This window comes from Gracilinanus agilis, chromosome 1, assembly GCF_016433145.1.
Source record: "Gracilinanus agilis isolate LMUSP501 chromosome 1, AgileGrace, whole genome shotgun sequence".
NCBI classification, from domain to species: domain Eukaryota; kingdom Metazoa; phylum Chordata; class Mammalia; order Didelphimorphia; family Didelphidae; genus Gracilinanus; species Gracilinanus agilis.
The window spans coordinates 758,482,966-758,508,293 of record NC_058130.1 but is presented as its reverse complement, the minus strand read 5'-3'; the positions used below and the strand labels follow the sequence as shown (position 1 = coordinate 758,508,293).

At 50.9% G+C, this 25,328-nt stretch overlaps 1 protein-coding gene across 1 annotated transcript in view; it reads right to left on the bottom strand.

The window, feature by feature from the left end:
• The window catches only part of TPCN1 (two pore segment channel 1), a 52,105-nt gene that overhangs the window by 4,070 nt on the left and 22,707 nt on the right, over positions 1-25,328 (bottom strand). The window contains exons 3-23 of the mRNA XM_044673676.1: positions 18,926-19,102; positions 17,675-17,788; positions 15,327-15,457; positions 14,706-14,794; positions 14,017-14,051; positions 13,332-13,390; positions 12,601-12,700; positions 10,893-11,009; positions 10,378-10,502; positions 9,079-9,127; positions 8,619-8,682; positions 7,487-7,531; positions 6,939-6,995; positions 6,804-6,857; positions 5,839-5,911; positions 4,897-5,004; positions 3,324-3,395; positions 2,910-2,999; positions 1,660-1,775; positions 689-735; positions 55-123 (exon numbers count right to left, since the gene is read on the bottom strand). Coding sequence (XP_044529611.1) covers positions 55-123; positions 689-735; positions 1,660-1,775; positions 2,910-2,999; positions 3,324-3,395; positions 4,897-5,004; positions 5,839-5,911; positions 6,804-6,857; positions 6,939-6,995; positions 7,487-7,531; positions 8,619-8,682; positions 9,079-9,127; positions 10,378-10,502; positions 10,893-11,009; positions 12,601-12,700; positions 13,332-13,390; positions 14,017-14,051; positions 14,706-14,794; positions 15,327-15,457; positions 17,675-17,788; positions 18,926-19,102 — 1,791 coding nt within the window. The remainder of the gene's footprint in view (positions 1-54; positions 124-688; positions 736-1,659; positions 1,776-2,909; positions 3,000-3,323; positions 3,396-4,896; positions 5,005-5,838; positions 5,912-6,803; positions 6,858-6,938; positions 6,996-7,486; positions 7,532-8,618; positions 8,683-9,078; positions 9,128-10,377; positions 10,503-10,892; positions 11,010-12,600; positions 12,701-13,331; positions 13,391-14,016; positions 14,052-14,705; positions 14,795-15,326; positions 15,458-17,674; positions 17,789-18,925; positions 19,103-25,328) is intronic.

Below are 25,328 nucleotides of genomic sequence, written 5' to 3'. Positions count from 1 at the left end.
GGAGGATGTGGGCAGGTATAGGGCAGAGATGCCCTTTTTGGGTCAGGAACCTACCATGGTCACAATGTAGAATATCATGAAGTAGAGGCGGCTCCAGTGGGAAGTCTGGGAGGTGACCCCTTCCTGAAGATCAAGGGAAACAAGCTATGAAGTCCTTTAGGGCAGGGCCCATGATGCCTGCATACCCCAGAGCCCCTGGCCCAGGCCCGAGCACCCTCCAAAACAGCTCAGTGGCCTTGACCACAGTACTGGGCAGCAGAAGCTGACAGAGGGAGGACAGGCAGGCCCAGAAGATAGATGGGTATGTGTGAGGGTGGTAAGACCTCCACTTGGGAGTCGCTTTTGGACGTTCAGGGAAAAGAGCAAGGGGGAAGGGCTGCCAGCATTAATCACTGAGTCTCCACTAAAAAGATGAGATCGACAGGGTACAGAGCCTAACTTGGGAGTGAGAGAGGAATAAGCCCTCCAAGGCTAGCAGACACTGTGGGCCTTGGCCCAGTTAGCTGCTGACTGGCCAGCCCGAAGAAAAGCCATCTCTGGCCAGGTGGGCAGGAAGGGCTCTCTGCTGACCCCGGGGTCGGAGACCTGTGGGCCAGGCCTTGTGGCCACAGGATGGAACAGGGATTGCCCAAACCAGGGAATCGGAGAAGGCTGCTGGAGCATGCCAGGCAGCAGGAATGATGCTCACCATGATAATGTACCAGTTATTGACCACTGTAAGCTCGAACAAGGTCACTGCCACGGAAAGAGAAAGAAAAAGGAAGATGCCCGGGGTTGACCCAAATCTTTTAAGGTCAGATCTCCACCGCCATCCCCCTTGCAATCTACAGCCAACGTTTCCTTTTAGGCCATCTTACAACGTAGTGAGGGCGTGTGTATGCGGAGCCATCCTCTCACCAACCTTGACTCTCTAGACTTATGGCAGAAAATCCACAAATCGGTCAGTGCAGAAGGCTTATGTGGCTCCATGGATAGAGCCAGCCGGAGCCTCGGGAAGACCTGGCTTTAAATTTCACCTCAGGCACAGGCTGGACAAATCACCCCACCTGGCAGTGCCCCAGGAAGTCTTCTAAGGCCAGATTGCAAAGCAGTTTCTGATTGGTCCTGGGGTCAGGGGAGTGGGGATGTCTGATCCCACGGTTCTTACAAAGATGTCCCCTCGATCAAAAACAAAAACTAACTTCGGTTTGTCCCTATCATAGCACATCAGCAGAGCTGAGATGGACAGAAGTGAATTGCTTTAACATGGGAGGAAAACTGGCTTTCACAGGAAAGGTCAAGGAAGCCAAGGCGTCCGGAGTGCCCTGACGCCCCTTCATTCATCCTTATCACTTCGGATCCTTCTTGGGTCTCTCCTGCAAAAAGAGCCCAAGGCAGGGCAGCTACGTGGCTCAGGGGACTAAGAGCCAGGCGTAGACGGAGGTCCTGGGTTCACATGTGGCCTCGAACACTTCCTGGCTGTCTGGCCGAGTCCCTTGACCCCCCTGCCCGGCCCTCACCGCTCTTCTGCCTCGGAGACAACGTACGGTACTGATTCTAAGAGGGAAGGCGAGGGTTACACAAAAGGAGCCCAGTGACCCTAGCACACGGATCCGGCCCAGCCACAGGAGAACCCGCCCCGGCCCTCCCGGCCGGCCCACGTCTCCCTTCTGAGCTCACCGAAACTGTTGAGGAGGTTGTCGAAGTTGTTGAGATAATAGTAGCCCTCGTCCACGCTGGTCTTGTTGTCCACCGTGTGGTTGATCCAACGATAGGCATCGGCCACTGTGCTGGTGCTACGTGGGGAAGCGAGAGTGAGGCGCCCGGTGTGGGGGCCCCGGGGACCGTCCACACTGGGGCCGAGCGGCTAAGACGCGTCCTTGGTCACTGGGCGGCTCTCGTTCCTGGCCCTTTCCCGCCTGTCCCTGCACCCAGCGTCCAGAGGCGCCTCGGCTCCTCTCACCTACCTGCCGGGGATGCCATGTGCAGCCTCCAGAGTCATGACCAAGCCCGCAAGTGTCTCAGTTGCTCCCATGACTCCTCCTGCCCAGTCCCTCTCTCAGCTACCAGAAGAAGGAAGGGACAAGGGACAAGAGAAAGCCGGCGTCTCCTCTCCAGCGCCCTGCTCTAAGGGGGGCTCTGAGCTCCGCTCCCTCTAGGGCAAACCCGGCGGATTTTCACGCAGGACGCGTGCCGCCTCCGTGCTGTGGAGATCCCCCTCCACGGATTTCTCTGCGCCCGATTCTGTCACCCTCGTGGGTGTCTTAAAAACTTGTCTGGCCCCTCCTGTCTGCTCCTTCACAGGCAGCTCTGAATCCGGCCCCCGGGAAGGGGCTGCGGCTTCCCTCGGCCATTGCTTTGCTTTGGCAGCAAAAGCTGACATCACAGACTTGGGACTCGAGAACATTTAGGCAGTGCTAATGGCAAGTGAAGGGGGTTTCACGACGGGAGAAGAAAAGGCAGGATCAAGGGAGCTGGGACCTCTCAGGAGGCCGGAGCCCTTTCTCAGGGGTCCTAGAAGGTCTCGCCTCAGGAATATGACTGCCAGCTTGGCCCTGGGGCATGCAGACACGGGCCTCGGGGCTAGAGACACTGGCCTGGGCTGCCTAAGATGCACAGCCCGCAGGGGCAGTGGGAGAGGCCTCCCGGGAATGAGGTGCCTCAGAGCAGAGAGCCAGTCAGGTTCTGGCTCCCTGCACGCCCCCAGCTGACTCCCCTGGACTGTCCCCCCGGTGCAGTCTGGAGGGTACAGATGAGGGCCCTGCTGACAAGTCTGAGCCGGTCCCAGGGACCCGGAGGCCGAGATGCATTCATGGTGAATAGGTTTCAAGTTTCAGGTCAGGCTCATTCTCTCCAGAGGGGAGGGGGCTGCCCCTGGGGCCCATAGAGTGACAGCCTCGGCTATTGCCGGGGTACCCCCACATACTCACTTGCAGCAGTTGGGGTAGAGAATTCCACAGAAGAACTCCATGCCCACGATGGCAAAGGAGTAGTAAAAAATGAGCAGGGTGAGGCCCAGGCTAGGAGACAGAAAAAGGCCACACGGTGACTTGGAGAAGGGTAGGCAAGGCCAGCTATTCCCTCCTCACTGAGCTGGAAAGAGTCACCCTGACTGCTGGGTAAACTGCCTGCTCTGGCTGCCAACACCACCATGCCCCTCCCTCCGACCCTGGCAGCCTTGGGAGACTGGGCAGAGAAAGGAGGGGGTCTGCTACCGTGGTGCCAGGTGCGAGATGGCACACGGCAGGGGTGGACTCTGCTGGACTACATCCCCTCCACCTCCCTGACTCCAGCCCTCTCACCCCTGCCCCCTTGGTCTGAGCATGTGGCAGAGGATACAGTACCTGGCCATGCGAGGGAGCAGCTCAAACATGGTGTCCAGCACATTCCTGTACCTCTTTTTCAACTTAAACAACCTGAGAGACACAGAGAGAATGAATTATTTTTAGGCCCATGGTGAAATGTTGCCTCAGTTTACCACATCTCCCTCATTTCTCATCTCTGTGGAGAAGGGACCGAGGAGGATGGATCTTTGGTACAAACTAGAGACTTCAAAGGCTGGGGATTTGGGGAGAATCAAGGCTCAGCCCCAGTGAGATTCCCAGGCAAAGATTATCAGGGGGAGGGGGGGGCCACAGACCAATATTTCTGAAGGGGATGGGGCCATCTATAAAGTTGGAGCTTTTAATATTTTCATAACTGCATTTCAATAGAATTAGTTTCTTTCATAATTCTGTGTTATGTCTTTCCATTTAAAGTCACGGTTGTGAGCAGGGATCCCCAGGCTTCACCAGGCTGCTTCAGGGGTCCAGGACACCGGAGGTGAAGGGCGCCTGCGCTTGAGGGATGACAGCAGCCACAGGCTGGGCTGGGGGGCTGGAAAGAGCCCTTCATCAAGGATGCTCAGAATCCCTGATCAGCCCTGCCTCCTTCCTCCACCAGACTGTGGACCCCTCAAGACTGAGGCTGTGTTCCTTTTCACATTTGTGCCCCCCAGCGACAAGCAGAAGAACTCTAAATGTGTTTGTTGATTATAACTTCCTCTTCCCAACTCAACTGTGGGCCTGAGAGATTAGCAAGTGAGTCCAAGACCAGTCAGAGATGCTGGAAGAACCCTGAACCTCACCGCAAACTTATGCCAGCCAATCGCGTTTTGCCTGGAGCCAAGCCTGGAAATGGGTTAAGGGGCATGGATACATAAGTGGAAGTTCTTTCTGCGTCTTCCTCACTGTATTGCCCATGAGCCCAGGAGGGCAGGGACTGGGAGTCTCCTTGAGCAATAAAGGCAGGGCCCGGCAGTAGGGGTTTGCCAAACTGCCCAGAAGGGCTAGGGCTGGCTCCTCTTTCATGGCTAGCCTCCTCTCCAAACAAGGCCTAAGCAGAGTGACGTACACGTGCATCCCACAACTCTGTGTCCTTCTCTCAGGGCAGGGGAAGACGGAGGAGAGGGTGAAGGTACGGGGGTTTAAGCAATCATCATTCAAAAGGAGACCTTGGGTTTATTGATACAAAAAGACCTCAGCCTTTAGGCTTGGAGAATGGGCTGCCTTGTGATAGGGAGGTTGACTGTAGCTGACACCATCTCAAAGTTCAGCCAAGCTAAGAACTGTTTCCAAGGCTGTCAAATGATCGCAGGGAGCCTGAGCCGCAAACCTTCAGTAGGAAAGACAAGGGAAGGGAACGATTCGGGCAAGAATAATCTCCCTGAATCACTTATACGTGAACAGGGTCAGCATAAGCCCTTCTCCAATGGCCATTTGTTCCAGGAAAAGGAGTCCTTAGGAATATGGTTGCTGGCCTCCATGCCCATCCCTGCTCAGCTCCCAGATGGGATCAAGGGAGTCCTCTGCCTGCTCCCATGAGCTGTACTGCCCCAACCTGCTGCCTCTGCCCCCCACACTTCCCAGAGCTCATCACCTCAGGAGCTGGAGTGGGCGCAGGACCACAATGAAGTAGAAGGGCTCCATGTTGAAAGCCAAGGCTAAGAGTCCCAGGAAGGCGAATGCCGTTACGGAGAAGTCAAAACTAAAGAGGAGGGAAGAAGCGAGAGCTCATGTATCCTGACCCTGAATCCCAGATTCAAGTTCCCTGGCCAACAATACAAACAAGCAGAGGCGGCTCAGCAGCGAACCCAGCCAGCCCCCCATTCAGCTGACATCAAACCCGCTGCCTGTATGGCTTCAACAACTGACTTGGTCACGGCACAGACTTAGGGTCTGCGAGTCCTAAAGGAGAAGTCTGGTTTGTGTATACGATGGATACTCTCTGACTGTTAGGAAGAAGCCTGAAGAAGCCTTCCTGGCCATGGGTGAGGTTAGACGGCACTGCACCCCATCTGATCCGGGGAAGACTGACCCCAGGGCAGCCCCCAGAGGTTGTTCAGTGGCCACAACTCCCCAAGGGAGTTACAAAAGGCTCCTAGAAGGCTTCCCCCAGGATCAGAAAACCCCGAGACACTTTCTGGTGTCTCCACGGACACGTGTGGCATGGAAATAACCAAAACCGTGCCTCTCACTCCCCAGCACTTCCTCCTGAATCTTAGCCCTCATTCTTGTCCCTCAAGCACCCCATGAGGGAGGGAGGCAGTACTGGGAGAGGGATCCAGGTCCTTCCCATCCCTCCTGGCCTCCTCAAGGGAGACTGTACAGTGTCCTCGTTAGCTGGGGAGAAGGCTATTAGGCCTCTCCCAGTTGGATGAAGGATTCTGGGAGCCTAGCCTATGAGGGGCAGTCAGGTATGAGAGCTCTGAGCCACAAGCAAAGTCAGCAGCAGTAGCAGGATCGACCAAGCAAGGGCCTGAGTCACTGCCCTCCACCAGCCCTTCCTTCCCACCTCCTTCCCTCCCTCTCTCTCACTTACAGGTTCCATCCAGAGGTGAGATATTCCACAGGCCCCAAACCTGTGGTCTTCAGGAGCAGTTCCACCCCATAGACTGTAAAGAGAAATACAGGGTTGGGAAGGACCTCCAAAGCCACTGAGTCTACCTTGGCACTGACATATCCCGGCTCTCCCCACAATATCCTCATCTGGAATCCTGAAGCCCAGGCTGGCTCAGTTTCCTCTCTGATGCTCTATCTCAGTCCAAATACAATGCAGTGTAGCTTCAGCAGCTTCCACACTGTATTAGCATGTCTCTCAGGGCAGGGTGAGCCAAAGCTCCCCTTGTAGAGAAGTGAAGTTCAAAATCAGATGCTCCCCTGACAACCAGAATCACAGCATGTTGTGAACACTAGGAAAGACTTAAAAAACCCTCTAATCCAATCCTTTCCTCTTAAAGTAGAGCCGGAGGCCCGGGGACCAGAAGTGACTGGCCTGTGGTCACACAGCTAGCTAGCAATAAATCAGGAACCATCGATTACATGCTCAACTTGCTTCTATTTAGAATATCCAATGCAGGGGCAGCTGGGTAGCTCAGTGGATTGAGAGCCAGGCCTAGAGACAGGAGGTCCTGGGTTCGAATCTGGCCTCAGACACTTCCCAGCTGTGTGACCCTGGGCAAGTCACTTGACCCCCATTGCCCACCCTTACCACTCTTCCACCTAGGAACCAATACACAGAAGTTAAGGGTTTAAAAAAAAAAAAAAAGAATATCCAATGCCTTGGGACCCCAGGAGGGAGCCAACTTTTTTCCTTTTACTAGGAGGTGACAATTGTTCTTAGAGTAGGATGATTCTTTTTTTTTTTTTAAGCCCTTACTTTCTGTCTTAGAATTAAAACCAAGTATGGAGTTCCAAGGCAGAAGATGAATGAGTTTCTAATTGCAACCGAAGCCCTCCCCACCACCAGGAAGCCTTCCTTGGCTTCTCATGACCCTGAGAACTCACTGGTGAGGAAGACAATGTAACTCCAGGGCACGTTTTTGGAGAAGAAGTTTCCGCCTGCAAAGCAGAGAGAGGGAGCCCTCAGGGATCAGGCCAGACCATGATTAGGCCACGGCTAAGCACCCAGCTGGTACTGACCTTTCAGCATGAAAGTTTCCACGAGGATCCATATACCGTTGACGGCTACCACCACATCTGGAAACGAAGGCCCGCGGGGGAGCAGAGGGAGAAACGGGGCACAAGTTTATTGACTTCACTACAGGTCCCAGATGGAGGTCCCTGGGACACTCCCCAGACATTCTAAGACTGAGCGAAGCAGCCCCAGGGAACGCCAGCAGCAGCACCGTCACACCCGCTCACCCCCCACTGCACAGGCGATCCTTTCCCAGGCCCTGTTTCTAACGTTTGGGGCCTGCTCTGCTCCCTTCTCGAATACCCCGTGTGGAGGAAGGACACTGGGCTCCCGACCTCCCTTAACACTGTAGGTCACTGCTAGGACAATGAAAAGAGCAGATCTTAGAGTCGAGGGCCAAACATTAGAGTGAGTCTGGTCCAGGGAAATTCAGTGCACTAATGACTGTGAAAGAGAAGCAGGCAGGCCACTATGCCGCCCTTCACCCTGCAATCCCACCGGACAGGAGAGGAATTCAGCAGGAAGTTTTGCAGCATGCCCAGGAGATACTTACACATGAAATACTGGAAGCCTTTGGATTTCACTAGGATGTTAATGCCTAACGGAAAAGAAGAATATTAAGTCAAAAATGGTGTCTACTCTCATCCCAAGTCCATCCATACTAGTGTGCTCAGCCTCCTCTCGGGAAATGTCAAGACTGGTGGTGGAAATGAAAAGGGCTTATTCTGGACGTGCCAACTATAGCTTTATTCGGTCAGTGTTGGGGCCTAAAGAGTCTTGGCTTCCATCTCCACGAGCCTTCCCTATTTTCCCACTGTTCATGCCTTACAGACTTGGCCAGAAAGCTCATTATCCAGGGACAAAAAAAGTGGCCCTAGCCACCATGGCACTTCCCAAGGTACCACATACCAGCTGGCTTCACACGCCACTTCCTGACCTACATTTCTGCTTTGACGAGAATAGGACAAGGACTACCTTGTCAACCACCCGAAGGAAGATCTGGGTTTTGTTTACATAATTAAATATAAAATAAACAAAAAAATGCTTCTTGGGAAGGCACAAAACCTGCCACTGAGTTCACAGTAGATACTTAGCATCAACCAGTGGACAATTCATGGGCAGAACAGAGAGGTGTGTGTGTGTGTGTGTGTGTGTGTGTGTGTGTGTGTGTGTGTGTGTGTGCCATCTCTGTTAAAGAGTTCCATTTGTTGCCTTCTGGTCTCCTCTTGGTTATAGTGAACAGTAACACAGGGGCCAAGGAGGAGCCACAAGGGCAAGGGCCCCTGCCCCAGGGAGTCAGATCTTGTATCCTCATCGGATTCTCAGATAATGGCCAGTCAGAAACTAAGCGTTTACAAAACCAAAACCCCAAACCCGACCCTCCATCATTTTTATTGAGCTGTTTTCAAGTCATCCTCATTTCCAAGTATTCCCCTTACCAAGAATCGTCCTCTGGAACGAGGGAAGGCAAAAAGCAGCTCAGTAAAGCCAATGAGCCCATCCACCATACATGGCAGGCATAGCATCTCACTCCCTCTAGCCCCCAAGTCTGAGAAAGGTGGGGTGCATCTTCTCAGCAACTATCCCAAAAAGGGCCCAAAGTGGTTAATATCATTCCAAAGCATTCAATCTCATTCTGTTTTTTCCTTTCTGTTAAGAGTCACTGTGTACATTGAGGAATTTACCTTTGAAAATGAGGAAGGCCGTGCGGGGAAGCTCATCGAACCAGTGTTCTTTATTGCGTTTTGCCTGAGCCCAGAAAACAGACAAGAATAAACAGTGAGGACCACAACTGACACCATCCTGGAAAGCTATGTGAAAACCACTCTTCTCTTTTCTTCTTCCTTTCTCCCCTTCCTCCCTCTCACCGTTCCTTTCTTTCTTCTCTTGTTTCTTTTTCTCTCCCTTCTTTCATCCTTCTTTTCTTCTCTCCCTTCCTCTTTCCCTTTCTTCCTCCCTCCCTCCCCTCATTTAACTTGCAGAGCAATTGAACCTTAGGTGTCTGGCTTCAATGAGTCCCATTCTGTGGGGCCATAAAAGGCAATGGTGCCCCTGGCAGCCCTTAAGGGTAAAGTCCTACAGCTCCTGAGTATCTCCCATCTTCTTCCCTGCTCCCAAGACCTTCTTAGGATGAAGTGCACTCACCTTCCATTTTAAGGCAACAACTTCATAGATATCATAAAAATCCTTCAGACTGTCAGAGACAAAAGGGAAGAGAAGGCAAGTTACAAGCCCCAGGGACTCTCCAGTTTCCAGCCCTGGCTGTTTTTCCCACCTCTGAAGGAAAAGCTTCAGAGCTTGGCTGGCTGGGGACAATTATGGAGGCCCCCTCAAAATGATGGAGAATGGATGATTTCAGGAGGACGCAGCCTAAGATCCCAGATTTAGAGCTGGAAGGGAACTTACAGGCCATCAAAGTCCAATGTCTTCGTTGGACAGTAAAAGAGACTGAGGCCAAGGAAAGAGAAGATGCCTTGGCCAAGATCATGCAAATAACAGAGAGAAAGACTGGGATTTGAACCCAGGTCCACTAACTCCAAACTCAATCTTCTCCATTAAGCTGCCTTCTCCTCCAAAGGGATCCACCAATATCTCCAAGAAAGCAGAAGGGTTCCTAGATCCATGACCTTCAGCTGTGGTCATTCATCCCTAAAGGCCATTCCTTGAAAACACCAGAGCCACATCTCTGAGCACCTGGAGTCATGATCGTGAGCTCCCAACACTCCTGAAAGAGCTCTGATGGACAACTTCTGTCCTTGGGCCAGGGAATGGGTCAGAATCTCTAAGTGACTATTTATTCGACCCAGAAGGGCATGTATCCTCACCCTCAAGAGAGCACTTACGAGGAAGGTCTTGGCAGGGCTGGAGGCTGCTTACACTTAAGTCAATTTGTTCTTTCCGGGTAATGTAAACAAACCTCTGGGAATGTCTGGATCCCTTTATATCTGGGTCACATTCAGAGGGAAACATCACCAGGATGTTGCCAGCCCCAAGCACAGTCAGCATGCAGTGGTGGGGGAGGCTGCCCTCCCTAGGGCCTAGCTCCTCTTCTAGGCGGGGCCCTTCTCAGGCCCTCACTCTGGAGGATCCTGCTGTTCATTCCAGGCCTCAGGGCCTTGTGGCTGGGGCTTTCCTGGGAAGTGACGCCTCCCTCTTCTTGGCCATTCACTTAGGATGGTAGTTTTAGAGCTGGAGGGACCTTAAAGGGCATGTGGTCCAACCCTTTCATTTTGCAGATGAGGAGACACAGGCACAGACAAGCTAAGGAACTTACACAAGGCTACCCGGTTACCTGGGGAAGGCTAGGAAGTGGCCAAGCCAGACTTTGGGCCCAGAGCTTCAGGCCTTCCCCCACTTACCACTTCCCATCTACTATTCCCCCCGACCCTCTTGCCTCCTTTCATTGCTTCTGTCCACTCAAGGGTCCAAAAGGTAAAGTCCTACCTGAGCAGAGGGGTGCTGCTTTGATTCAGAGCTTTGAAGGTGAGATAGCGCTCCCGAGCCCCCATCCGGGGCTTGTAAAACCGCATTAAGCCTTCAAACTGCCGGAAGGAGATCCCAGAGGGCCTCTGCGAAGGATGAGGGAAGGGGCGGACACAGAGAGCCCATAAGCATGGACACAGAAACCCCTCCCCCCAGGGCCGCTCTGGTGGTCCTCGCAAAACCAGGAGGCCTGGCTTAGCCATTCACCACTTTTTATCTATGTACAGAGACTGCGATGCTGGGCAAACCTCTCCCAGGGCCAGGACTCATCTCTAAACCGAGGAGGTGGGAGGAGAGCCCTCGTGGGGCCTTTCCAACTCTGACATCTTTGGTTTCCTCAATAACCCAATCCCTGGAGCGGCCTTCCCTCTGGGGAAGTGAATGCTGCCTGCACTCTCACTGCCAGGAGCTCCGCCACTGGGCTCGTGCCTCTGGGTATGTGAGAACGTACTCCTGTGTCTGCCTCCCTCCCGTACCCGCTGGCTGATGAGCAGGCCGTACGCGTGCTGGATGGCCGTGCGCTTGTGAAGCAACAGAGACTTGAACTTGCGTTTCTCGATGTCATTGAATGTGTCGAACACGACAGCCAGGAGCTGTGGAAGAACAACGATTCGGGTTATCGGGCATCTGAAATTTTACAAAGAGGTTTCTCCTGGGGTGAAGTAGGTAGGACAAAGATCTCTATTTTACAGATGAGGAAACTGAGGCTCATCCGCTAAGTAAGAGCCTTGCTGCTTCTCAAAAAGGAAAAAAAAAAAAGCAACAAACAAGGCCTGGAACCCTGGCATGCTCCAAGGATCTCCTCACCCATCCTTCTGCAGAGCCCTTCTCCAGTTCTCCCTGAGGGTCCTGCTAATACAGGGTTTGAATGTCTCCACAATCAGGAGAGCCTCCCACCACCGGCTCTCTTCCCAGTCTTGCTACTGGGAAGTCCTTTCCAAGGTCTAACCTAAATCTTCCTGCTTCAGTTCTGGGAAGGCTGTCAGTATCCATTTGCTCATTGGCTCATCCATCACCTTCAGGTCATACTGACCATATTCTCTCTAAACTTGTTATTCTGGGGGTGGGGGGACTTTATGAAGTTTAAGTCCTGAGACTAAAAACTCATTATTAATCACATCGTGCCGTACCTCTACTTAATAACTGGACCCACCAGAGATGCAGTCTCCAAGGCCTCCCTGAGTCTGCCCTCTCTCCCTCACGCTCCATAGCCAACCACTTGCCTTTATCTCATCTATTCCGCCCCCATGACATCCAGCCCCAACTCTCCCCTTGTTCCACAGGCTGGCTCAGGACTTCATCCCCCCTGCTGCTGCCAGGCTTGGTCCTCATCTATCTGGTAGCCTTCAGGGACAGGTCTGGCCAGATCCTCTCCACCTCAAGAGCTTTCAGGGACTCCCCACTGTCTCCAGCATCAGACCCAGATTCTTGAGTCTATCTGACATTTCAGATACAGCACAATCTCGCTCTGCCCACCAGGAGGGTTTAAGTTCTGAAGCCCCATCTCATGTCCTCTCTGCCCACCATGCTGACCTTCAAGCTATCTCCAGATCAGCCAGATGTCCGGCCTCAGGGCAGGCACCAAGGCCATCTACTCGCAGCCCAGAAACCATCCTTGCCTTCAAGGTAGGGGGGCTAAACAGGCACGACTTCCTCGGCACCGCCACCCATGGTGCTGATCTAGGGCTCCCTCCTTCCCCCGACTATCTGAAGTTTACTGTGTGTGCGCATGTGTGGGGGGCAGCGACCGTTAGGCTTTTACAGTTGTATCTCCAGCATTTGGCAGTACTTTGCCCACAGACACGTCATCAATACTTGCTGAGCTGAACTGGTAACGTTCCACCATGAGCCACCCCCACCCTGGCCGACTTTCTCCATCCCACAACTCCACACTTCATTCTCATCCCACTCTCCCTTGCTCGCCACACTGCACCCAGGTTAGGTCCACGGGACAAGGCCTGGGCTTCGATCCTGGCTGTGTCACTGCTGTGACCAGGAGCAAGTCTGTGCCTGTTTCCTCCTCTGAACTGACAGATGGGACCGGTCAGTCTTTGAGGTCCCTCTGACTGTGGAAGGGAGGTCTGCACCTTATACTTTTGTAGCTCTCTCCCCCTCTCCCCTTGAGGCTCCGGCCTGCCGCAAGGCTGGAGCAGAGATGGTCAGGACTCCTCGCTGCCTACTCACCAAGTTCATGATGAAGTACAGCTCGATGGAGAGGTACACGATGAAGAAGACGCAGGACCAGGGGCTCCGTGAGTACGAGGGCATCATGACATCTGGGAAGCTGTGAGCCCCAACAGAGTTAGAGGGAGTTAGGCTCTGTCCTAAGTAGGCTGACCACTGGGGGCCGTGGAGACAGCTGAACCTCCAGCACCCTGTCTGCTTCTCGCTAAGCATTTCCTCTCTCCCTCCCTAGGAACACGGATTTAACTTAAAGCCTGGCCACCTTTAGAGGAGCCCCAGGCCCAGTGCTCGGAACCTCACCCTTTTCTCACTACCTTTAATTCTTAAGGTAAAGACACAAAAAGGGCTCTGGGGAGCTCACATGCAGTGGGGGGAGGAGGAAGGCTTCCCTAACTAACACCAGAGCCCAGGCTGCCTTCCTAGCAAGAATTCAGTAAAATACAGACTCATGCCATAGCCGGAGTGCCTCCCACTCCCCCTACAGGGACACTGCAAGGGTGAGAGTCTCTTGGGAAAAGAGCTAGTTCGGCCCCTGCCCCCTCAGAGCCAAAGGGCTGGGAGAACAATTGCTAAGTCACTCCAGCAGGAAGGGACACAGGGAGCTTGGACTGGGTAAGCCAGGAGGTTTTCTGGGAAGAAACGACCGTGGCAGACACCAAGATGCTGCCGACACAAGCTTGGCCGTCTGTCTGGGGAGGAGGAGGGGGCAGCCCAAGCCCGAGCCCACTTACTTAGCTGTGGTGAGCAGGACGAAGAGGCTGACAATGCTGTTTTCCAAGGTGCTAAAGTACTGCCAAGGAAGGAAGAGAGTCTAAGGAGAAGGCCCAAGGCGAGGCCTGCAAGCAAGGACATGTGACTGAAGAGGCCAAGGGACAGGAATCCCTCTCCTCTCTCTTCCTGCATGCTCACGCTGGCCCTGCCCCTTGCTGCCCACCCCCAGGGCAGGCTGAAGTGGGAACCCAGGCCTCTAAGCCATTCAGACATCTCCTCCTGGCCCTCCCAGCCACACTAAGGCTACTGGCATCCACAGAGACAGAATCCCCAATTAGAGGCTGGCTCTCTGGCCTACTCCAAACTTCGGGCTTCCAAGGTAAAAGGGGCAGTTCTTTGGGTTGATTTAACTACTTTCTAGTGATCTGTAAATGCTGCCGGTGGATTTATTCTGCACATATTTACACATGCATCTGTCTCTAATACAATGTAAGTTCCTTGCAGGCAGGCCACTTATCCTGGCATGCTCCGCACAGTGCCTGCAGCACAGTTTAGTGCTTAATAAACGATTGGGGAAGAACTGATGGAGCCCCATAGACAGTCTGGTTCCTCTGACACAAGCTAACGTGTGACTGTGACCACCTGGCTGCCTTGGCTAAGGGAAGAGACCTTGAGAAAAACACACACCCATCCGTCGTCACTTACCGGGTCCGAGGAATTTGGGGAGAACAAATAAAATCCTAGGAGATGGAAGAAACAACACACAAAATGGGCTCAGATGTCTGGCAGCCAGGTGAGAAACCCAAAGGAGTCAAAGGCTGGCTTAGATCAGATCCCAGGAATCTCTCTGGTTTTCTCCCCCTCCTCCCCATGACCCACAAGGCCTGGCTCCAACAGCAGTGGGCTGAGGTGGAGCATAACTCTCTCCTGATCCCTCAAGATTTCTTCTTGAGGAAGTCAGAGCCAAGTTCAATAATAGGCTAGAGGGAAGGTAAGTGGACAAGAGGAGAGACCCAGAGCTTCCCATGCTGAGGAGAGAGAAGCCAGGAAACTAGTGGAAGGGACCTAAAGCCTGGCCCAAGGATCCAGACACTTGGGGTTTATTCCCAGCCCCATTAGTGCATCAGTGTGTGGCCCAGGAAGGTCATTTCCCCCGTCCTGGGCCTCTCTGTTTTCCCAGATGTCTAATGAGAGCTTCACCCTAAGCAAAGCCTGAGTCCATAGAGGGCACAAAGCCCTGTCTGTCTATTCACTCTCAGTGCTCAGAAGCAGTTACTAGATAAACCCTGAATTCTACACCAAGGCCAAGACTTATCAAGAAGTTCAGGTGACCAAACAACGTGAAGGCAGACAGAGGTGCATTTTGGGGCCACTGAGAGAGAGAGGGAACTCACCCAAGATGGCAAAGATCACCATGAAGAAGAGTAGCAGGAGGAGGATGTCGATGAAGGGAGGGAGAGACTGGAAGATCTGCCGCAGGTTGCTAGGAAGAAAGAAATGATGATGGGAGGGTCACATGGTAGGACCCCTGGGGAGGGCAGGCAAGGCAGAAAAAGAGGGAGCTAGACAGAAGAGAAAAGAGACAGGAGAGAGAGAGAGAGAGACAGACAGACAGACAGACAGACAGACAGACAAAGGGAGAGAGAGAGAGAGACAAAGGGAGATAGAAAAGAGAGAAAAGAGAGAGAGACAGAAGAGAGAGAGAAGAGATACAGGAAAAAGAGAAAGGTGGATGAGAGAGATAGAAGGGAAAGGGAGAGAGATAGAAGAAGAGAAATAGGAGAGAGAAAGACAGAGAAAGAGAAAGACAAGAGAGATGGACAGGAGAGGCAAGAAAGGAAGGAGAGAGAGAAAAAAGATAGAAGAGAAAAAAGAGATAGACAAGAGACAGAGAGATAAACAACAGAATGTATGTATGTGTATGTATACACACACATATAAAATCCAAGATCAATTATTTAGCTGAAGCATGCTCAACACCCCAAGCCCTCCCATCCCCTTTGCCTCCTCCTCACCGACGGACAGCACCGCAGTATCGGCAATCTACCAAGAAGATGCAGCGTAGGGCCCGGGTCACCCGCACGTGCGATGTCTGACGAACCAGCACCACGATGGCTTCGACAAACTGGACCAGCAGCACTACAGTCTGTGGGGAAGGAGGCCAAGTGAAGCTGGACCATCTAAATCATCTTGTGGAAGGCCCTGAGGCCTTCAGAAACAAATGCTGCTGAGTCTGGTCCAGAGGACTCATGGGCACTTTTCCTGGTACAACTGCTCCTAAGGCAGAGACCCAGAGGGAACAAGGAAGCCGAGGATGTGGGGGAAGTACAAGGAAAGCCTTCTCACCACTGCCAAGTCTCATAACTTAAAACAGCCATGGAATGGGCAGGAGTTGTGGGGTCACTTTCTGAATGGGCCTCCTGGAGGGCTGTCCAAATTGGAGTTGTGCTCGGAGGCCCACTTTCTCGACTTCCCTCAATGAAGCCGTCCCTGACTGCCCCTTCCCAAACTGAGAAAGGGAGGGGTATTTGTTAACAGCAGCAGCACACGCTTCTATGGTGCTTTATGGATCACACAGAGCCTTGCTCATAACTCTGTGAGGTGAGGATTGCAATACTAAGTCCATGTTATAAATGAGGCCCATACCAAGGCCACACAGCCACGAAAGGGCAGAACCGGACTTTAAACCTAGATCTCACAGCCAAGTCCAATGTACTCCCTGGAGTACCCTGCCTCCCATCACTCTTTCTCTGAATTCCCACAGCACTATCAGTCTCTATCATGAATTCTGGGCCTCCCTCACATGCCCTGTGTCACCTGTGCACATTTCCTCCTCTCAACTAGACTGTAAATATCTCAGAAGCTGAGATGATATCTTGGCTTTCTTTTGGTTCAGGCTATCATTAGCCTGAAGGGGGAAGGAGGAAGGGTATGCAGATGGCAGCCTCCAGAGACTCAGCATGTTCTGCTAAAGCCCTTTCCTTCACTGTTTCTACTCAAAAGTCCAGGCTCAGAATCCTGGAGTAATCAGCTTTCCCCCTTCAGCCCTCATAGCTACTAAGCTGTCAGGTTGTCAGCCTGACCTTCTCTCCTTCCCTCTCTTTCCCTCCCTCCCCTTCTCTCTCTGCTGTCACCCACCCTCTCATCTTTTCACTCTCTTATTTCTCTCCCTCTCTTTCTCCTTCCTTCGTCCCTCTTTTTTCCCCTCTCTCCCTCTTGCTCCCCTTGCTTTTTCTCTCATCCTTTTGCTCTCTTCTGTCTCTCCCCTTCTACCTTGATCTCTTCCCCCCTCTTCTTTCTTTCCTCTCTCTCCCCTTCATCCTTTCACTCCCTTCCTTTCTCTCTCTCCCTCTTGCTCTCCTTGCCCTCTCTCTCATCCTCTCATCCTTTTGTTCTCTCATCTCTGTCTCTGTCTCTCTGTCCCCCTCTTTCTTTCTCTCTTCCCTCATTCCCTCCCTCTCTCTCTTCTCTGATTTTCTCTCCCGGCCCTCTCTTACTTTCTATTCCCATTCCAGCATGTGAAATCAGGCCCTTGTCATCTCTAAGCTGGACTGCTGACAGACCCCATCTTCTTCTCTATCTGCTCAAATGCATCTGGATGTGGCCTTGTGTAAGCCCTGGATTTGGAACCAAGAGACTCAGTGTTCAGTCCCAGTTCTGCCCTTGATCTACTGGGTCTCCTTGGCCTCAGAGGGCCTCACTGAGAGAGTGAGAGCGTGTATGTCCCTCTCTCGTCCGTCACCAAGCATTCTAGAATTAAATGTCCCATAGGACTCTATAGAGGACTAAAGCAAAGGGATTCTCAGTGATAAATAATCCCTGTAAAAGTGAAACAGGGAGGAGGCAGTTAGGTGGCTCAGTGGATTGAAAGCCAGGCCTAGCAATGAGAGGTCTTGGATTCAAATCTGGTTTCAGATCCTTCCTAGCTGTGTGACCCTGGGTAAGTCACTTCACCCCCAATGCCTAGCCCTCACTGCTCCATTGCCTTAGAACCAATACATAGTATTGTATTTAGAAGGTTACCTTCTAAGACAGAAGGTAAAGGTTTAAAAAACAAAAAGAGAAATGAAGCCAGTATTTAAAAGTCAAGGGTGGGGGCAGCTGGGTAGCTCAGTGGATTGAGAGTCAGTCCTAGAGACAGGAGGTCCTAGGTTCAAATCTGGCCTCAGACACTTCCCAGCTGTGTGATCCTGGGCAAGTCACTTGACCCCCATTGCCTAGCCCTTACCACTCTTCTGCCTTAGAACCAATACACAGTATTGACTCCAAGACAGAGGGTTAGGGTTTAAAAAAAAAAAAAAAAAAAGAGTCAAGGGTGATGGTGAGGGTGAATGGAGGGGAGGCAGAAAAACAGAAGCTTTACCTTGACCATGGTACGCTTATGCCGGATGAAGGTGTGGAAGCCCAGCCATCGCATCTTCATGCACAGCTCAAAGACCACCACCATAAGGGCAAACAGCTCCAGGGTGGCGTGCACCTGTAACTTACCCAAAGGGCACAGTGAGGATTTGGGCAGATGTGCCAGGGGCCCAGAGTGAGGACAACCCTAGGCAGCGGCAGTGTTGTGGAAGGAAAGAACGCTGGAGGCTGAGGCAGAAGGACCAAGTCCAAATCCTGCCTCTGCCACTTACTACTTGGGGGAACTAAGGCAAGTTTTGTTGCTTTTCTAGGTAAAAAGGCAGATAGGTGGGGTATTGATCAGCCAATCCCTAGTCTTTCTCTTCCAGCTCCAAGTCCCAGGATTCTAAAACCTGGGGACAGTCTAGGGAGTGGAGATCTTCCTGTTCCATCCAAACACGAACTCAGTAGAGCTATGACAGACACTTTGAAGCTGGGACTACCACTAAGCTAAGGATGTATTATTTGTTCAACTATTTTTCTCTGAAAGGATTTAGGTAAGACTGGATCGGGGGCAAATGGGACCTGGCTGACAACCTAGAAGAACGTGGTTCCACTGCTAACGGCGGTTTGAACTCCTAAGAGATTTCACTTCTTCGACCAGGGGACAGTATGGGGGAGGAGGACAGAGAGAGCTCCCAGGAACACTTTTTTATACTGAAAATGAATGCCACTTTTCTGAGTGCCGAATCTCCCCAATGTTCCCGTTTATCCCTTGGGAGATGATAAGATGCCTGCACTGCCATGCTGCTGCCCGCATTTGTCCACCCCCCACTGCCCCCTTTCGTTTCCCTCGCTTGGGAAGAACAGGGAGTTAGCTCCAACCCCGAGGCAGATGGGCTCGAGATCAGAGGTCCAGGCCGGCTTGGGTTTCCAAAGCTAAGTAAGCTATGATGACAAGGGCATGGAGTAGGGCTAATGGAACAGTGATTAGGCCTCAGGGATATTTCTTTAGGTCCTGATTCCCTTAAAGCCACAATGGCTACAACCTCTCTAAATCCGGGCCTCTTCTTACCAATAAAGCCTCCTGGACATCTACCTATTCTGAGGCATGAGGTGGACAAGGGGTCCAGAGAGTTAAAAATAACCTTTCTCTGACTGGCCATTCATTTTCTTGCTCTTTTCAGACCTTTCTGTGTCCTAGAAAGAGAAAGCAATGCCTTCCCCAGCCCCGGTGCCCCTTTGCCCAGATCCCAGGACCGCCGAGGGCACTCACGTAAATGCCAAGTCGGAGAGCAGGGACAGCAGGAGCCTCGCAGAGAGAGAGCAGCAGCAGGAGCAAAGCCGTGGTCAGCTCCATCAGGTAGAACAGGTGGTTGTGGACAAAAAGGTAGGCAGCCAGAGCATGGGCATTCTTGGGGTGAGTGAAGAACTTGTCATTATTTTCGCCTTCCTGAAACACCGAGAGCACAGGAAAAAGATTCAGCCTCAGAGAAGAGGGAGCAGATCTGAGGACTGGACAAGAGCCTTACTAGGCAAGAAGAAATTTGGAGGGGCCAGCAAGGAGGCTCATGTCCAAGGCCTGGAGATGGGAGGTCCTCAGTTCAAATATGGCCCTAGATACTTCCTAGCTTTGTGACCCTGGGCTAGTCACTTAACCCCCATTGCCTAGTCCTTACTGCTCTTCTGCTTTAGGACCAATACACAGTATTGATTCTAAGATGGAAGATAAGGATTTAAAAAAAAAAAAAAAAGACAAGAGATTTGGCTCAGGGTGGGTAGAGGAGTGGAGAATGAGGGACCCTCACTTTTATGAGACCAGCCTCAGCCTGTGGACCCCCTAGATGGCCCTCCCAGACAGCACCACTCCGTACTTCCACGTAACCAAAGCTCAGGTGGGAATGACAGAAAGGGAGGAGGAAAATCCGTTCACTCCTCTGAAGGGAACGGCTGCTCTTCTTAGGTCCATCTTTGTCCCTAAGCCCTCTTCTCTATTCTGCAGTCACAGAGGCTCACCACAGAATAGGAAGAGTCTGGGCCATCCTTAACGTGACACTCTTACTTTTCTCACATGGTCAACTGGTTGCCGAGTCTTTTAGTTTCTATCTTCAAAACATGCCTCCCATCTGCCCCTTCTCTCCTCTCAGCAGCTGCCACCTCAGCGCAACCCTCATTGTCTAACACCTAGAATACTGCTAGGCAGTCTCTGCCTCAAGTCTCCCTCGGTTCCCGTCCTTCCTCCACCAGCTGCCAAAGAACTTCCCAAAGAGCAGGCCAGACCCCAGGGCTCGCCATTACTTGGTACCTCCAGGATCAAACAGAAAATTCTCCATTTGGCATTAAAAGCCCTTCACAATCTACCTGTTCACTCTTCTTACACTTTACTCCCCTCTGTACACTCTGGGATCCAGTGTCCTGGGCCCTTCTTGCTATTCCTCTAACATGAGGACACTCATGGCCTAGCTATCTCCCATGCCTAGAATTGCTGTTGTTCAGTCATTCCATTTGTGTCCAACTCATCACGACCCCATTTGGGATTTTCTTGGCAAAGATCCTGGAGTACTTTGCCATTTCCTTCTCCAGCTCATTTTACAGATGAAGAAACTGAGGCAAATGGGACTATATGACTTGCCCAGGGTCACAGAGCTAGGAAGTATCTAATTCAGGAATAAGAGTATTCCTAAATTCAGGCCTGATGCTCTCTCCGCTGCACCACTTTGCTGCCCCAATGGGTGACAATATGAAATGCTGGTTAAAGTCCAAGAAGACCCATTGTGGTGAAGAGTCTCCATTGTGGAGTTCTCCAGCACCTTATTTGCTATCAAGATCAGTCCAGATTCAACTCGGTTCTTCTGAGGTGTTAGCAATCCCAGGCAATATGGTAGCCTCAGAGAATGCCGTCTTCCATCCAACTGCTGCTCAAGCACCACCGTCTACAAATCCTTTCCCACTAGTGCACCCACCTTCCTTGTATTTATTCCATCTAATAGGTACTTACTGTTTCTCCCATCAAATGTAACCAGAAAAGCAATCACTAATAGCTTAATCAGTGCATGGAGGGTGATTTTTTAAATTGTAACTGTGATGTTCTAATAAGAATTCCGTCCCAGACAAGAATCTGTGTACATAACCACATTAAGAATGCATTTCCTAGGGGGCAGCTGGGTAGCTCAGTGGATTGAGAGCCAGCCCTAGAGACGGGAGGTCCTGGGTTCAAATCCGGCCTCAGATTCTTCCTAGCTGTGTGACCCTGGGCAAGTCACTTAACCTCCATTGCCCACCCTTACCACTCTTCTGCCTTGGAGCCAATTCCCAGTATTGATTCCAAGTCAGAAGGTGAGGGTTTAAAAAAAAAATGCAGTTCCAGGGTAATATCCAAGTTATAATTTCAAATAAGTGTATCGTTATAGTAATTTGAAGTGTGTGTTACCATGTTAATCAGAAGTGGGTTACTCTGTCAATCCTAGGTATCTGAATCTATTTTATAATGTACTTTATAGCAAACTAATTCCTGTGAGGCCACAGGGACGAGAAGCCCTCTCAGAGATCATGGAGGACAGGAGCCTTCAGAGGGCTGGTGGGGGGGGAAGGGGAGAGATAGGGAGACACATAGCGGTTAGGATGTACTATGTCAGAATGACTTGTGAAGAAGCCCGAGTCAGAATGTTCTGATCTGTCTGTGACCTATAAGTCACTATTACTCAGGTCAAGAGGGATCCCTGCAAGTCATCACCCCAACTCTGTAAGCTCCTCTTTTTGCCTTTAAAAACCTCTCAATGTCAAGGGTCAGGATAGAGGTTTTGAACTGGGGGACCTTTGGGCCTGTGATTTTTCTGTCACAATAAAGCCAGATCTTTGCACAGAAGGGTCTCTCAGCATCTTATTTTTTTTTTAAATTTATTTTTAAACCCTTAACTTCTGTGTATTGGCTCTTAGTTGGAAGAGTGGTAAGGGAGGGCAATGGGGGTCAAGTGACTTGCCCAGGGCCACACAGCTGGGAATTGTCTGAGTCCAGATTTGAACCCAGAACCTCCCGTCTCTAGGCCTGACTCTCAATCCACTGAGCTACCCAGCTGCCCCCGCATCTTATTTTTACTAATGTGTCCTTGCTGGAGTTAGAACTCATCGAAGGGCCGTGTGGTCAGTGGCCTTCAGGAACTCACCCTCTTCCCTTAAAACCTGCTCCTTCACTATTTCTGTTCACATCCTGTTGTTTTCTTGAGCTTCTTTTCCTCTGTGGATTTGTATCTCTGGTTCCTAGCAAAGTGCTTGGCATGTCATAAACACTCACGAATGCTTATATAATTGAACGGAATCGTCAAACCTCCTGAACCTAATTTCAATTCCTTCAACTGAGATTGCTGATAAATTTTTTTTAATTTAAATTTTTTATTTTAATAACAAATTTCCACATAAAATTTCCAAAGTTATATGATCCAACCTGTCTCTCTCCTTTCTTCCCTCCTCTCTCCCAGAGCTGACAAGCAATTCAATCTGGGCTATATATGTATTATCATGCAAAACACATACCCAAGTAAACCATTGAAAAATCATGTTTTCATGTGCATTCTGACTCCAATAGTCCTTTCTCTGGAGGGGGATAGCATTCTTTGTCATAAGTCCCTCAGAATTGTCCTGGGTCATTGTATTGCTGAGAGTAGCAGAGTCTCTCACATTTGATCATTCCACAATATTGCAGTTACTGTGTAGATGTTTTCCAGGTTCTGCTTATTTCACTCTGCATCAGTTCACGGAGGTCTTTTGTTCATAAACTCTTGACAAAGCTAGAAACTATATGATCAAACTACATATCACTTTTCACATAAATAAAGTCAGATCTAAACACCTGGCAGAACACGAATTGCCCATAGTTAGGTTGAGCCAATAGGATAAAAAAGACAATTCTACCTAAATCAATTTACCTATTTGGTGCCATGCCAATCAAACAACCCAAAAGTTATTTCATGGGGTGAGGTAAACTCATGTAGTATCCGCCTCAGGAATAATCCCTATGGGCCACAACTTGCAGAGGGCCCCGTGGAAGGAAGGAAACAAGCACTTTTGCAGCACTTACCATGTGCCAGGCACTGTGCTAAGCACTTTACAAATATGATCTCATTTGATCTTCACAAGAGACACGAGACGTAGGTGCTATCATTGTCCCTATTTCACAGATAAGGAGGTCAAGGCAGATAGAGGGAAAGTGACTCTCCCAGGGTCACATAGCTAGGAAGTATCTTGAGGCTGGATCTGTTCTGAGGTTTTCCAACTCTAGGCCCAGTGCTCTATCCCACTCAAGTTACTAAAGCCCAACATGACTGGACTGGGATCCCACGGGCTGTGCCTGCTGCTGACACATGTAGTAGATCATCTCCAGCACAGCTAGCCCCTCTGCAAGGTAGAGATGAGCCTACGGGCACAAAGATCCCTGCCATCTCTGGCTCAGGGACAGGAGGGTTCCATCAGTCCTCAGGGAAGCTCGGGTCTGTCTACTCAGCAAAAGGTAGGGCAAAATTCAGCTGCAGCTGGGGCAAATCATTTCCCAGCACCAAAGGCCTCACTGCTGTCATCTGTAGAGAAGGGCAAGCTCCAGGGAGGTGGGAACAGAACCAAGGATTACTCACAGTTCTAGGGTCTATCTCACAGCACAGATTTTTCACAGCAGTTCTAGTTTCTGGGGGGAAACGCTATGCTTTGGGGAACTTTTCCTGAATGTTACTGACAAATATCCTAATCAGCGACTTTCAAGGCCTAAGTGAGTCAGGACTCCTGGTTCAGGAAGCTCCTCTATGGGGCTAACTTGGGTCTCAACTCTACTGGCCCTGACAAGGGATACCCATGACCCTGGGAGGGTCCACCCATCCCCAGCAAGGGCAGGGAGTGCTCCCAACTAATCCGGTGGATGCAAAGCCAAAGCCCCAAAAGAAACTAAGTCTTCTGGCCTAGTGAGAGCAAATACACTCCATCAGAAAAAAGAAAAGAGGCTCTGAGGCAGGCTGGTCTGCTGGAGTCGGGCCTCCTGCCTTTCTGCCTGCTAGGTAGGGAAAGTGCCTACCTGGAGGGCTACTGAGGCCTGGGCTGGCTCTGGAAGCTCCAGAGAAATATTCTTTATGGCCAGGCTGCTCAGCACATTACAACTAATGGAGAATATGGGAGCAGATGGAGCCTCCCAAAGAAAAAGGGATTATGAATCTTTCGCTTTTCCCTAACTGCTCAAGGCCAAGTGGGGCCAATTAGCCAGATCTGAGCAGGCAATAAAATCAAAAAGAAATTAGGGAAAACTGGTCTTCTGGACACACACACACACACACACACACATGAAAACTTCCCCTCTTACAACCATCCTGTTTAAAATAGAGAAAGGAAGTTCTGTCTGGCTAGCAGATGATTAGATAGCAGCAGCATGTAGAATCCTGGAGACCTTCAAAGCAGATCAGGCCAGGGCCTGTGCTCAGGGCCTACTGGGCTCCCTGTCCACCAGCACAGAGCCACTGGCCAGCCAGTTATGAGCTGAAGGAATGGAAAGACCCTCCCCCTCCATTTAACGGACCCACAAGCAAACCCAGGACAAGCAATCATCGGCCATGACAGGGAGGGTTATCAATAGGTCCCTCTGGGCCCCTCAAACACTAGGGGAGCTTGGCGTCCTGGCACACAGCTGATATTAAATACATTTTTGTTGACTTGACTATGGAGCTCCTGCAGTAATGGTACGTAACACCTCCAGGAACCCAAGAAGTGTACAATGCTAGTCTGGGCCGGCCGACAGCACTCAAACTCTTTCTGGGCTTTGGAGCCTCCCCTGCGGCCACCTTGCTCTTACCCACTCTGGCCTTTCTCCCAAGCACCAGCTATCTTCTGGACGTCTCTGGCTGGATGTGAGCTAGGCGTCCTGAAGCAATGAGGCTAAAACAGAACTTGTGATCTTCCCTCCCCAGCCACGCCAATGTCTGAACATTCAAGGGTGTGGAGGGCACCACCATGGTCCTCCCAGGCACCAAAGGGTTCAAGCTCTCTGTCCTCTGTTCCTCACTTGCATCAATTCAGTAAATACTTATTGAGTGACCCTGCTACGTGCTGGCATTGAACCCACTGCCAGATCTTGTCATTTTGACATCACAAACTCCTTCCTTTGTCTGGGCTCCCACAGTTTCTTGCCTAAGTTATGGCAACTGTTTCCTCTTTGGTCTTCCTGAGCCATGTCTCTCCCCACTCCAATCCATGTGGCCAAAATGATTTTTTATTTTTATTTTATTTTATTTTATTTTTATTTTTTATTTTTATTTTTATTTTATTTTTTTATTTTAAACCCTTAACTTCTGTGTATTGGTTCCAAGGCAGAAGAGTGGTAAGGGTAGGCAATGGGGGTCAAGTGACTTGCCCAGGGTCACACAGCTGGGAAGTGTCTGAGGCCGGATTCGAACCCAGGACCTCCCGTCTCTAGGCCTGACTCTCAATCCACTGAGCCAGCTGCCCCCACCAAAATGATTTTTTAAAGCACAAGTGTGCTTATGGCACCACTCGCCACCCTCACCCCCAAAGTCTTCTTATTCTGGTGGAGTCATTTCTGTCTTGTCTGACTTTCTGACCCCATTTGGAGTTTTCTTGGCAAAGATACTGGAGCGGTTTGCTATTTCCTTCTCCAGCTCATTTTACAGAGGAGGAAACTGAGGTACACA